Here is a 13,893-nt window from a genome sequence, read left to right as displayed (position 1 = left end):
TATCGAAGAAAGTTTGAAACGCAATTATTGTAAACCTGCGCGTCTTTTTATGCATAATTTTCTTTAGGCCATAGACTACTGCCAATCGGGAAGTTGCTGGTTTGAACCCCTCTTGCGGGAGGTCGCGGGTTCGAACCCTTCTTGCACCCATAAAGTTATCTAGGCTTCACACCCCTTTGAATTGAATTGCCCGTCTGTCGTTCGAAAACAATTCGTCTGACGTTAGTCAGTTTAGGTTTAATCTTTGTGTTTACTTACCTTGCAAGACTGATTAAACGGATCAATTGATCTCAAATAAACTAAACTATTCCTTGGGGAAACAATTTTTTTCCGATTCCAATGAAGCATCTGAATGGAGATCTGTGTGGACTCTATTGAGTCTGTTAAGAATGCTTGTGAGGCGGGTGCAGCAAGGATAGAGCTATGTTCTGCGTTGTCATTGGGTGGATTGACTCCAACACTGGCCTTGTTCAGATTAACTAAATTGAAATACCCACACATTCCCCTGTTTGTCATGATTCGCCCAAGAGAAGGGGATTTCGAGTAAGAGAAATGACTGTTAAATCATGTTTTGCCATGTTAGCACGATCTCTTTCATAGTTTTCGGATTGAATGAAAACAGAATAAAGTTTGCCTTTCGCTAGAAAACCACATTGTTGAATACTAATAGGCATGTCGATAAAATGAGGGCGTGTTCTTTCGATTTTTCACATGATAAACAGTCCAAATGCCGCACGTGTAGCCATTGCATTTAATCTTTTGAACGAATGATGAGCACGAGAAGAGAGTAATGATTTTGTTCATACAGGTTTTCAAAGAAAGCGAGAAAGGTAGCTTATCCAAAGAGTTCATTTAACATTCATTAAATTTTAGCGACCGAAGTGGTTTGCGACATATTAGTAATTTCTCCAAAATATAATTATAGCAGTTATATTAGTCCCGTGGGCTTATGCAATTTTTGTGCTTGACAGATTTTTCGTCTGACCCTCATAACTTTTCGTTCTCAAAAAATGGGATGAACAGGTAAAACTCGGCGGGCATTAATGTCCTGAAAAGCTCTCTTAAAGCTTACGTCTGACTAGTCTCTTATTATGCGATTCCGTGGAGGAGACAATTTGAGGAGGCAATTTCATGGTATGAAGAACGGTTCTTAATCTTAAAAATTTGACCACCCCCTCAGTCACACGCCTCCTCAGTTACCCCGTCTCGACACGCGCCTGGATCCCCCTCATCCAGCCTTCTCAAGCATCTCAAAAAAGCCAACCGCGAGCCATTCGTTTGAGAGCAGCTCACACGACGTTAGTGTGATGTTTTGAGTAAATGTACTTTTCGGAGCATTTTGGATTATTTTTAGTTGCACGGACTTCGAAGCTTTTTTATTAAATTTTCATTATACATGCTTGTTGGCTTTGCATGGACTACTCAACGCAGCTAAGCAAAAGCCTTATTGACGGCATGACTGTTTTCTATTTTGCGCATGTTGGTACTTAAGTGTCATATCGCTCAAGTGGGTATTTTCCAAATATCTCAAACACAACGCGCGGGGGCCAAAGCAAATTTTTGAATGGAAAGGTCCCTTGCTTGAAAGGATGTTTTTTGGACTCAAAAATTTTGGGGGTTATCATAATTGCCCAAAAGAAAATGGCAGAAAAGTCCATTTTTGTCAGCTCAGCCCCTATAGTATAATTCATGCTTAAAGAGTGTGCCTGCTATCCAAGCTATCAATTCACTCATTTTATTGGGCGCACTAAAAACATAAATTTTGAACTTCAATTGGGAGGATCTTCAATTTACAAAGTCAGAATGACAAAACTTTTTTGATGGAACCATAGAGTTTTTTTTAAACATTAACTCATAAAATGCAAAATTGGCACACCGTATTAGTACAAGATTTAAGCAAAAATTTTGAATTTAAGTCAAATACCCAATGCCCTATATCTTTCCTAAATATTACACCAAGTAACTTCAAGGCCGTCACAGTTGCCAAAGGTAATTTAAAACGACAATTAAAATTTTAGATTGTTTGTTACATTCAAGAATTTTCTAGAAACTTCTAGAAAACTTCAAAATAGAAACTTTTATTTTCACAGATAATAAGCTTAAATAGCTATATTTTGGATCGGATGTACTTGATTAAAATATACGATAATCTCGAATCACAGTTCAGAAAGTATTTTTTTTAAGTTTTCGAGGTTAAACGAGAAAAAAACATTAAAATTTTTTAGCAAGTTTTTAGCGAGTTTTTGATTGAGGTATTCCTTTTTTTCCAAAGCAAATTACGGTGGTGCTTGGCTTATTTTTGCAGATATTTTTATTCAAAATTTCCGAGGTAAAAATTGCAAAACATTGTTTTCGAAATATTTGAGGAAAACCATTTGTTTTGAAAATGCTTCGAAGTTTTTTCAAAAATAAATTTAGCAAACTTTTGAGCCATTCAATCTAACGAATAGTAGAGATGATGGTAGCTAGAATTTATCAAAAGTTTCAACTTCAATGTTTTTGAAACTTAACGCGGGCAATATTTTCAGAAGACCGTTTTGTTCTATGATTATCTATCCATAATTATCGCGCTTTTTTCAGGATTTTAGAGTCTATGAGGAATGTTGTTGATTATAATTAGTACAGTTCTTGTTGGTTTTGCGGTGACTTGTAATTCTTGTTTGAATTTTTACGGTACGACAATGCGCCTTGCTATATTGCGGTACTTTGTTTTTTATTGTTCATAGAATTTGTTTTGATGGGCTGTCGGTTTTGAAGATCTTTTTGTGGTTTTAAATGAACTATGATGTCAAATTTGAGTTAATTTTGTGAATTTGGTTGCGCGCTATCAGGAATTGAAGCAAAAAAAAATTGAGTGGCTTTGCGTTGTGAAAAATGTTCTTAAGAAATTTAGGTAGAGTAAGAAAACGGAGATTGAGCAAAATTTGTCTTTTTCAATCGTTTTTTTTTAGTAGCTGCGAAGCTAAAGCGTCTATTATTGGGGACGTCGTGGTTTTTACAATTCAAAGAATTTGAATTTTATTGGTGCGCTGTTTTTTTTTAAAGATCTGTTCACGCTTTTTTTGGCTTTTTCATGTCAGTGAGAAGTCAAATTAGAGTGGCGATTTTGGCCACACTGAAATAGTAAAGTCAGCAAAAAATCGAGTAGGATTGAGGCGTGACTTTTTTCAAAATACCTTTAAAACGGAGTGAGAAATTGGTGTTCGAACAATTTGGCGGATTTTGAGATGGATTTTTTCAGGTGCCTCAATTTGACTTCTGTTTTCAGAGTTTCCTCTCCTTCAGTGCTTTTAAAACGGTACCAATGTGTGCTAATTGTGCTTATTTCGCTTTGCTTGAGTTCAATAAGGGGCAGCTAAATCAATTTATGACTTCGCCACTATTTGTTGTCATAAAGTATTGGTGAATTTTATATTTTGCCCCTATTTTAAAAATTATCTGTTGTCTTTTCACTTAGTATCATCAATGGCAGGTCTGATTGGTTGCCAATGAGACACAAAAGAACATGATTAATGGCTCGGGTTAATAGCTAGTGGTTTTCATCACTTTGACACCACTTTGTTCAAAAATTTTGAGTGATTTTTTGACTTCTCCAAGTATTTATAGGACTTTTTGATTGCATATCATTTAATCTCATTGAGGACTGGTCTCTGATGCTACCAATAGGGGTTATGTAAATCAATTTATTTGTTTTTGTTCAAAGCTAGTACTTTCTATGAGTTTGACACTATTTGTTATCAATAATAATTATCGAATTTTCCGAGTTTTGCTAGTTTTTCTTTTCGACTTTGTCGTCTTAACTTAGTCTCATTGGTTGCTGAAAAGGCTTCAATTAAAGCAAGTCGTTTCAATTTACAGCTATTGCTTTTTGTTACTTATACGTTTGTTCGTTTTTTTACAAAACTTAGTGATTTTTTTTATTTTTGCTAGTATTTGTTGTACCTTCACTTAATATCATTGATGACAGGGGTCACGACAGTGGTCATTGAGGACTCAATAAATTGATGTTGTTGTATGCTTCAGTAGCTGTTGCGTTCTGTGCCATTTATACTAACTGTTTTCAAAAAGTTTCAACGAGTTTTATTGCGATTTTTGGTTATTTTCGTATCATTCAGTATAATTAGTGAGAAGACTCATCGACATTTATCGACAGTTTGCTAATGAGAAATAGAGGGATATAGTTGGCAGTTTGAGTTCCTAGCAGTTGTTCTTTGATGTTGATCCTGTCTTCAAAACAAAAAGTTGAATTTTTAATCTTGTTTTTCGTGTTCTGGTGTTGTTTTATTGCTTAGTCTCATTACTAAAAGCTCTCATTTGCCTTTTAAAGCGGAGTAAATGATTGTTAGGTCATAAATTAATACAATTTTTTGGATTGTATTTCAGGACTTGTCATGCTATGTTTTTTACTTCGTCGTCTCCATCGATGATTCTTATGACCTGACTTCTTGGAATTGACTTTTTCAATGACTTCACTGACTTCCACTGCTTTTCAGATAAAATTTGTGTGCGTGCCGTCATTTCTGCTTTTAGGTCAGTTGTGTGACTTACCTCAGTAAAAAAATGACTGGTAAACTCCTTATGAAACTTTGAATTTTTTGAACATGTACTATTTAAAGATCATTAGTGTGCATCTAAGTAGTGCCAAATTTATATGCCCTAATTCGTGACTATTAGTCTTGAGTTTTTGATTTCGAATATCAGTTTTGAAAAACCTGTTTATGGTTTTCCTCATAGACCACATGTGTCGTGAAATTGACAGTCCGAACTAACCCAAAAAGACTAGTGGTCTCTTAAAGGACTGGTGGTCGATCTGTCAATCTTGTTTCTTTAGTTCTTTCATGTCATGAAAGGCCGCCAGCGTCTATCGCGGCTATTTTCCAGCAATCTGCTGGCTATGTTTTTTTTAATTTGCAGCAGTATATTTGCGTTTTTTGAGTTTTATCGAGTTTTTGTTTTAAACTCGTTTTTCAATCCCATTCCTAGTATTTTTTGTCTAATTATTTTTTTAAAAATGAATATTCTTCAAATTGTAGATAGGGCTTGTCCTGCTACTTTCTGCAATTCAAGGAATAGGAATTGCCTTGGGGCAGGGACTCTTTTACGATTTGTTCAAACTCTTGCGAGATCTTGTGTTCAATGAGGAGTCAAATTAGAGATTACAATTTTGGAGTAATGCAAAACTGAAGAGCAATTAGTTCCACTAGCGTAAAAGCGTAAAATTTTTTCAAACTACTTCTAAAGTGGAAGGGGAGAACAATATTTTTGGTTTTTAATAGAATTTTTTTAGGCGCAGCAATTTGAGTTCTCTTTGCGCTGTTTTTCTCACTTTTTTCACTAATTCTTTTTGAAAGAGGCACATGTCATAGTTGATCTCTAACATTATTTGATCTCATAAAAATTTTGATTTTTTGATTTTAGTTGTTTTTATAGCTCTTTTGTTTGTCTTACCTCTCTCAGTGTCATTAATGAATGGTCAGATTGGCACTCTGTCGTGGCGTATTTTACGTTATTTGTTTCGTATTACATTTGACGTGTTTTAACCTTTTCGGCAAAATTTGTCGTCAAAAGTTATTAGTGACTTTTTGAGTTTGACCCTTTTTTCAATTATTGTTTCAAACATATCTAATGTTAGTATCGACTTTCGCAATAAGTGCTTGCAAAAAATCTGGCTTTTTCAGTTTTGTGCCTTTTTGTAACTTTTTTCCTGTGACTCAGTCTTGCAAATGACAGTTCCCAAGGGCTCTCTAATTGCTCATATATGGAAACACTTGAAGTTTTAAAGTCGTGCAAAACTGTTTACCAATTCTTGACAGTATTTAAAAGATTTAGTGTTAAACTTCTTCGTAGTTTCTTTGTTGTCCGGTCATATCCTTGTTAACGAGAGGTCTCACTGCTTTTCCAATGAAGTAAAATTGAATTTATTTCATTTGTTCAGATCATATGCAACGCTTTTGACGACTTCGAGTTTATTTTTTTTTTCAAATATACAGATTTGCGTATTTCTTCTTGTTGTAGTTATTTAGTCCGATTAACAACAGGTGTCATATACTATTTGATTAAATTTAATTGAAGGCCTTTAATTGTGTCAGTTAGTAGCTTTTTGTTTTTCTTCACTTTTAAATATTTATTTTAAATTAAGAGCAGTTTTCTAAAATTTCCATCACTTGCGGCCATATGATTTCTATGATTTAGTTTTCTTTTAGTTTCTTGAATTTTTTCAAGGTGTTTTTTAAATCCATTCCTATTCTTTTCTTGGTCTAGTTTTTGTTTCGACAATGAATGTTCTTTATTGTATTCTTGTAGTTGAGGATTTGTCCTCCTACTTTTTACAATTCGAATTTGAGTTGTATTGGGGCGCTATCGTTTTTACAATCTTTTCACGCTTTATTTCGAAATTTAGTTTTCAACGAGAAATCAAATTAGAGTTTTGATTTTGAAAAATAAAAAATGAAACACAAGCAGTTCCACCTGCCTGAAACTTTTTGGAACTTTTTTTAAAGTGGAGGGGAAACACTGTTTCAACAATTTTCTCTTCTGCAGAGAGAATATTTTCCTCGCGAGGCATTATCAGAGATACATTTTTTCTTGAGTTTTTACAGCAATGTTTGCGTGTCACAGTTTGACTTTTCTTTTCCACTGTTTCTTTTCGGATTATTTTTGCATTTTTAAAAACAAAACGTGTTCTATGCTCTGTTGACTATTGAAGGCGTTCCTCTATTGGAACTGGTTGCAAAATTTTTATATTTGTTTGAGACCTGGGTTTGTAAATATGGAGATGTCCTGTTTTTTCTTACTTAACCATACCTTCAGGCTGACCATAGCCTGACCAATGTTGGCTGCAATAATGGTACCACTTGAAAGTTTCGGACGCAAAAAAGTGGCCATAGTCACCAAAAAAGAGCAATGCTGCTCATAAAAAAACAGTCTGAAATGTGGGGAATAATAAGAAATAGGGCAGCTGAGAACAGGCCGCAGTAGCCCAATGCTGTTCCGCTGCCATTACGCAGGAACCAAAAATTATTATTATTTATCGTCTGGTGCTTTTTAGTTTTACGCCCCAAACAAAAGAGCAGTTTTGTTGAGTATATTCGACATAGCTCACTCTCTGAATCAAACTTTACGCTCAAAGTTACTCTGAACACTCGCAAAGTCAATTAGGGGCTCTAGTCTGATAAATGAAGTCTATATTACAGGATGGCGAATTTTAATTTTCTTCGCAAAAGAGCTTTGAAAAGGTTTTTTTTAAGTTATTTTTTGTTTTTTCACCAACTTCACCAAATCAGTGCTGTATCTATTGGTATTTTTATTTTGCATTACTTAAGCCTAATCCGCTGTTTGGGGGCAATCATCTGTGGGCGATATTTTTGTCGAGGAAAGGTATAAAAAAATTAACATATAGGTTTTGACTTTTTTGCACTTTGTGCTTTTTCCTTTGTATAAATCTGTCTTTTGTATTCATGCAAACCCGTTTATTGACCAAAAATTAACTCTGTCACTGTATAGTGAGAGCAAATATTTTAGAGTCAAATACTTTGAATTTTTCACATTTCAAAACAGTTAGCAATTTTATTTTGACATTTTTATTCCAGCTATTTTTTCTTCTGTTTTTATTGGTTAATGTTATCAAGTAAACTGGTTTAGGAGGTAAATTGTCTTTTATTTTGGTCTGGTTATTTGAGTGGATTCTGGATTCCTCTGATTAGGTTTTCAAAGTCCAGCAACCAACTTGTGATTCTATTCTATGGGACCTTTGTGGGTTGCGACCCCAAGGTCTCTTAAATGATTACAATCCTGCTCTCTCCACTGAGCCATCTGGCTCACACTGCGAAAGTCTGACTATGCTCTCTAGAATTGAGCTATCATTTTAAGCTCCATCTTATGATCAGAACTTACTGGAGTGTATACTCTAACCGAGTGTCTTGATTTGTCTTTGCTGCAATCCGAGGAAACCTAATTTTACTCGAGATCCTTTATAGTTGCATGCGTCTTGTGTTTTAAAAACGCAAGTTTATGCGAACTTTTTCTTGTATTTTTTTAAATGCCGGTCTTAGCCCCCACATTTTTTCTGACAATGTCAGCGATTCATTTTCTGAAGACACGCTATAAAATCACTAAATTATTTGGCTCAATATTAGTTTTTTGTTGAGCATGCGGTTTCCGTGCGTCTCTCTCTTTTTTAGTTGCTCTCAAACCAATGAATAGCAATTATATTAGTCTTGCTGGTCTTTTATGCAATTTTTCTTGCTACCTCATATAAGCTAAAGATAGCCTTCCTAAAGCAGAGCCAACCACTCGCCTGTCGTATGAGAAATTCACCTGGCGTTAGTTGGTTATGTTTTGCAGATTGTCTCTTAGCCGGTCGTTCTTTGGGAGTGCATTAGGCTCTTGTTGAGCTCACTTTAAAACCATTGCGTGAGTTCCGGTGGTAATTTTTTGTTGCTCACACATTTACCATGAAGTGTTAAAGGCAACGTGCGGTAAAAGTTGTTGTAAAATAGAAGTTTTGGATTGATTTTTTATTTCATCCAGTTCAGTCGAATCATTTTTTGCCTAAGCAAGAGATGACTTTTGGCCATATGCTCCTATCGCTTTGAAGTGATTGAGCTCTACCGACTTCTTTTTGAACAAATTTGAACACCCAGGTTGAGCTCCAGACCCAAATGTTTGTCTGATCAGACTTTCCAGACTTAACCAGTTCTGATCAGACTCAAGTGCGCTCGAAATAGTCTGATCAGAGGAAAACTTTACTCATGAAAAAAACTCCTAGTTTTGCTATAATTTATTCTTTTCATAAAAACTGATGTTTGCAGTATTTAATTCATCTAAGAAAAAATCAATTATAAAAGTATTGCTAAAGGAAACGAAACCCAACTGTTGAGAACAAATTTTAGTGTACAGTTTAGTGTTTATTTCTGACTCAATGGATGAGTTTGGACAGCGTTCCATATAAAACATCGTGGTCTCCAGTTGATCAAAGTCTCTTCTGATGGGGACCGGCCCCTGCTATCAGTTGGACTCCTTTTTTCTGATCAGAGCTATCGGACTTATGATGGGTCTCTGATCAGAACGCTGCTTTGTGGCTGCCTCTCGGCAGAGCCAACATCTCTCAGTAAAAACAGCAAAAAAATTGAAAAAAAATAATGCGCTCGAAATGGTCCCTGATCAGACCCAATTGCGTTCGAAAACATTTCTGATCAGACCCAAGTGCGCTCGAAGAGATTATGATCAGACCCAATTGCGGTCGAAGTCGCCTCTGATCAGACAAAAGTGCTCTCGAAGAGGTTATGATCAGACCCAATTGCGCTCGAAGTTGGCTCTGATCAGACCCAAGTGCGCTCGAATCCGCCTATGATCAGACTTTTCAGACTAAATTGACCTCTGATCAGACCATCTCCAGACCATCGTCCAGACTGTAATGCGCTCGAACTTCCTTCCAGACCCTGTAATTTCGGTCTGGGAACACACAGGTGTGCGCTCGACTGGGTCTGATCATAAACCAATTTGGGTCTGGACCTCAACTTGGGCAACAGGTTTCTGACTTTTAAGAAACACGAACAGGTTTCTGACTTTTAAAATATACATCATGACTTTTACTCACTCCTTAGTAAAGATACGTATGGTTTTATGCATCCACAGGTTTACGTAAGATATTTTCCACGATACGGAACCCAGGTTGAGGTCCAGACCCAAATTGACTTCTGATCAGACCCAGTCGAGCGCACACCCGTGTGTTCCCAGACCGAAATTACAGGGTCTTTTCGGAAGTTCGAGCGCACTACGGTCTGATCATGGTCTGGAGATGGTCTGATCAGAGGTCATTTTGGTCTGAAAAGTCTGATCATAGGCGGATTCGAGCGCAATTGGGTCTGATCAGAGGAAATTTCGAGCGCACTTTTGTCTGATCAGAGGCAACTTCGAGCGCAATTGGTCTGATCGGGGACCATTTCGAGCGCATTATTTTTTTTCATTTTTTTGTTTTTTTACGGAAAGATCTTGGCTCTGCCAAGAGGCAGCCAAAAAGCAGCTTTCGGATCAGAGACTCATCTAAAGTCCGATAGCTCTGATCAGAAAAAAGAGTCCAGCAGATAGCTGAGGCCGGTCCCCTTTAGAAGAAATTTTGATCAACTGGAGACCACGACGTTTCTTATGGAAAGCTGTCTTATTTCATCCATTGAGTCAGAATTATAAACTAATCGGTACACTAAATAAAATTTGTTCTCAACAGTTGGGTTTTGTTTTCTTTAGCAATACTTTTAAAATTGACTTTTCTTTAGATGAATTAAATACAGCAAACATCAGTTTTTATGAAATGAATATATTATAGCAAAATTAGGAGATTTTTTCATAAGTAAAATCTGTCTCTGATCAGACTATTTCGAGCGCACTTGAGTCTGATCAGAACTGGTTTGGAGCGCACTTCAGTCTGATCATAAATAGCTGCAAGCGCAACTGGGTCTGATCATAACTGCTTCGAGCGCAACTGGGCTGATCATAACCTCTTCGAGCGCATTTGAGTCTGATCATAGTCTGATTAAGGTCTGGGCAATGGTCTGAATTTGAGTCTGGGCCATGGTCTGAAGATGGTCTGATCAGAACACCTTTGGTCTGAAAAGTCTGGTCAGAGACCTTCTGTGTCTGGAAGGTCTGATCAGAGGTCACTTGGGTCTGGAAAGTCTGATCAGGGTGAATTTCCGTCTGCAAATTCTGATCAGAGATAATTTCAGTCTGGAAAGTCTGATCAGAAGCAAATTTGGGTCTGGACCTCAACCTGGGAATTGACAAACGGTCAGAATTCGATAATCAAAACGTGTTTTGATTATCAAATTTTGACATTTTAACATGCTCTAGAGTCCAGTAAGTTAGAGGGGAAGTTCTTCACAACCCAGAAATAGTGAGTGATACTTGATTTAGAATTATTCGTTTTCAGTTGAATTTTTCGGCTAATGAGACTCACAATTAGACGTGTGATTTGGTTTAAATACAGAAGTTGCATTTGGTCATGGGAGTTGATTTTTGGTATAGGTACAGTCAATCAGAAGTTGAAGAGATGAAGCTATCAATAGAGATGTTCTTAGCTGCAGGTGCTGATGGATTTGTGTTTGGATGTTTAAAGACAGTAAAAGTGGGACACCACTCAAACACTGGATTGATGGTTGATGCTGAAGTGTGTTCCAATTTGATACAGAAATGCCACGGAAAGCCTGTTACATTCCACAGGGCTTTTGATCTGTGTTTCTCACCTGAGGAAGCTCTACAAATTTGCGAACATTTAGGCAAGCTAACTAAAAGTCTTATTGGATCTTTTCAACAATTGCCCCCCCCCCCTTTTGCAAAGGGGGGGGGGTATTCTTGAATAGAGTTTAAGCGAGCAATTTATTAACCAATCAGAGACAACTAATAACTTTCCACACATGCACATACTATGTTAAATTGAATAGAATAAAATACACCGTAGTATGGCAACTAGTCGAACCGGAATGCAAAGCGAAAAGAATTTCCGACTGGCGGGTCGGTGGGCGCGCTTCGTCGCGATAACCGACCCGCGATTTCCGGATTACATCCCACAGCGCATGAGAGGCATGGCCATGAACAGCGGTCCGCAATTGCGCTTAAACTAATATTCGGCTATCTAAAGTGTAGGCCTTGTAATATCGTGGTAAAGTATAGCACAGAATGGGTGGCGATTCTCTACTAGGTACCAAAGGGGGGGGGGGCAATTGTTGAAAAGATCCGTCTTATTTTTACACTGTTTCTGCGCTTTTCCTGTTTATTTTGGGGATAACTTCTCGAACCGGGTCGTCTCGGTTCTAGGACAATAGATCGAACGGCAGTAAATGGGAGCAAAAATTGGGACAAAAGATTGAAAATGGAATCATTCAAGCTGCATGTTTGTCAATCAGATTTAACAATCTCATAATACAGCGGATGACAGATTCCGTCATGATAATATGTTTATCTGGCGCTAGTGAAAATGGCAGAAGTACCAAATATAGAAATTTTATGACTGGCCAATCAGAATTGAGACAATATAATCCTGTTTAGAAAATATACTTCCCGAACGTTTAGAAAATATACACAATCGAACAAAATATCACAATAGAACATGTTATATGCTGTATAATAAATCGGTTGCGGAAAGAAACCCTCACGGAAAAAAACCCACTTCGTTTTAGATAGAAATAAACCCCCACGGAAATAAACCCCCACGGAAATAAACCCCCACGGAAATAAACCCCCGCGGAAATAAACCCCCACTTTACTATTAAAGAGCTGCGCATTTAGCGCGTTTGGCCATGCCTCGTGGGCCATGGCCAGGCCTCAGCGGCCCGTGGGACTTGATATGAAACTATCACAACCGAACAAATCATGACGACCGAAATTCAATTTTAAAATGGGGGTTTATTTCCGTGGGGGTTTATTTCCGTGGGGGTTATTTTCCGTGGGGGTTTATTTCCTATCTAAATTTAGGTGGGGGTTTTTTTCCGTGGGGGTTTATTTCCTAAACCCATAATAAATGAGCGCTCAAATCTGATTGGTCAATACGGAACTTGAATAATTTAATTTTCGATCTATTGTCCCATATTTTGCTTTCGATCTGTTGCCCTTTCGATCTATTGTCCGGTCACCGATGTCAACATGAACATAGACATAAATACGCTCAGGAATCTTGTTAAGCCAATGAAAAGCACCATAATTTTATGGGTTAATTGGTCCCATTTTCGTTTGTGATCGATTAATTTCAAGTCCCACGGGCCGATGAGGCATGATAACGATCGACCCACAAGGCATAGCAAAATGCGGTAGATTTAATTATCTAGAATTAGGTTTTATCGGCAAAACAGAATAAATCATAATTTGCTTCGCCTGTTTAAGATGTCATCGTTTGGTTCTGATAGAAACATAGAAACATATCAAGTCTCACATTATCCTATTTAAGAAGCAAATAACGCTTAATTACTGCCAATACGAATAAAGCGAACGTAAAGTAAGCCGAAGCGTAATTATTTTTATGCGTTAATTACAAGACTTCCAAGACTTTAAATAAACTAATTGGTTTTTGTCCACAAAATCTGTTAAATTCACCCAAAAACAAGTTCAATTGAAAGTTGTTTAAAGCTGTACCTTGGGTGATAAAGATGTCTAATTAACTCTTATTAGACTTTACCTAAACAGTTATCTCGCATTTGTACGCCAGACCATGTAATTCGTGCGAAATTTCTTCGATGTACGACCGAGTTGGGTCTGACCAGAAATCATTCCCCCTTTTACCTCGACAGGATTCGATATTTTGTTACGTTTTCATGTGAAAGTGTTTGTTTTATGTAATGGTTTTGGTGAATGATACTTCTGTCATTGTTCCGAAATACCAGATTTATGATTCGACTTACCGGGTCATTAACTTCTTCCGGGACCGTGTATTTAACGACCCGGAATGACACCCCCCAGACGACGTTTTGTCGAGTCATATTTCTAACACCTCCCCCCGGGATTTCTAATTTTCAGGCTTTGCTCGAATTCTTTCAAGCGGTGGATGCAATTCAGCAGTAAATGGATACAGACAACTAGCGGCCCTCTCTATTCAATCAAAGCAAATTAAAGTACTTCCCGGGTGTGGAATTAATTCTACAAATATGGCAGAATTCTTGAGCAAATCAAAACAAGAGTATGACGTCAGCTACAAAGAATTACACGCCTCCTGTCGCAAACCACGTGAAAAATCTCAGAGTGAAATAAACTTTTTTGTGGACTTTGCATTGAATTGCAAGATTTGTGATCAAACTGAAGTTCAGAAATGTGTTAATATTTTGAAACAATTCACTGTCTGTTCGAGTTAATTAATTTGGAATTAATCAGTTTTGCCCCCAAGGTCCACATATGACGAGGAAAAAGGGA

At 37.1% G+C, this 13,893-nt stretch overlaps 3 protein-coding genes across 4 annotated transcripts in view; 1 reads left to right on the top strand and 2 right to left on the bottom strand.

The window, feature by feature from the left end:
* LOC142342839 (small nuclear ribonucleoprotein F-like) overlaps window positions 1-13,893 on the bottom strand; it is a 537,554-nt gene that overhangs the window by 257,712 nt on the left and 265,949 nt on the right. The window lies entirely within an intron of this gene.
* Window positions 1-13,893, bottom strand: part of LOC142342838 (vesicle transport protein GOT1B-like) — a 456,129-nt gene that overhangs the window by 176,287 nt on the left and 265,949 nt on the right. The window lies entirely within an intron of this gene.
* Window positions 270-13,844, top strand: LOC142342249 (copper homeostasis protein cutC homolog). Of its 2 annotated transcripts, none has more exons than XM_075393521.1 (3): window positions 270-543; window positions 11,023-11,164; window positions 13,504-13,691. In XM_075393521.1, exons 1-3 carry the CDS (start codon window positions 353-355, stop codon window positions 13,546-13,548), a joined length of 378 nt encoding a protein of 125 aa, XP_075249636.1. In that variant the 5' UTR covers window positions 270-352; the 3' UTR covers window positions 13,549-13,691. The 2 variants fall into 2 exon arrangements, with proteins under 2 accessions (XP_075249636.1, XP_075249635.1); XM_075393520.1 differs by having other exon boundaries at window positions 273-543; window positions 11,023-11,273; window positions 13,504-13,844.

The sequence above is a fragment of the Convolutriloba macropyga genome, chromosome 7, assembly GCF_964194025.1.
Source record: "Convolutriloba macropyga chromosome 7, txConMacr16.3, whole genome shotgun sequence".
Classification (NCBI taxonomy): Eukaryota; Metazoa; Xenacoelomorpha; order Acoela; family Convolutidae; genus Convolutriloba; species Convolutriloba macropyga.
The sequence above is the reverse complement of the archived record's forward strand: the minus strand, read 5'-3'. Positions and strand labels throughout refer to the sequence as shown.

Coding starts and splice junctions, on each gene's coding strand:
- LOC142342249 (XM_075393520.1), top strand. CDS start 353: ATGGAGATCTGTGTGGACTCTATTGAGTCTGTTAAGAATGCTTGTGAG. Junction 544..11,022: donor CCAAGAGAAGGGGATTTCGA/GTAAGAGAAATG, acceptor TTTTTGGTATAG/GTACAGTCAATCAGAAGTTG. Junction 11,274..13,503: donor ACAAATTTGCGAACATTTAG/GCAAGCTAACTA, acceptor TCTAATTTTCAG/GCTTTGCTCGAATTCTTTCA.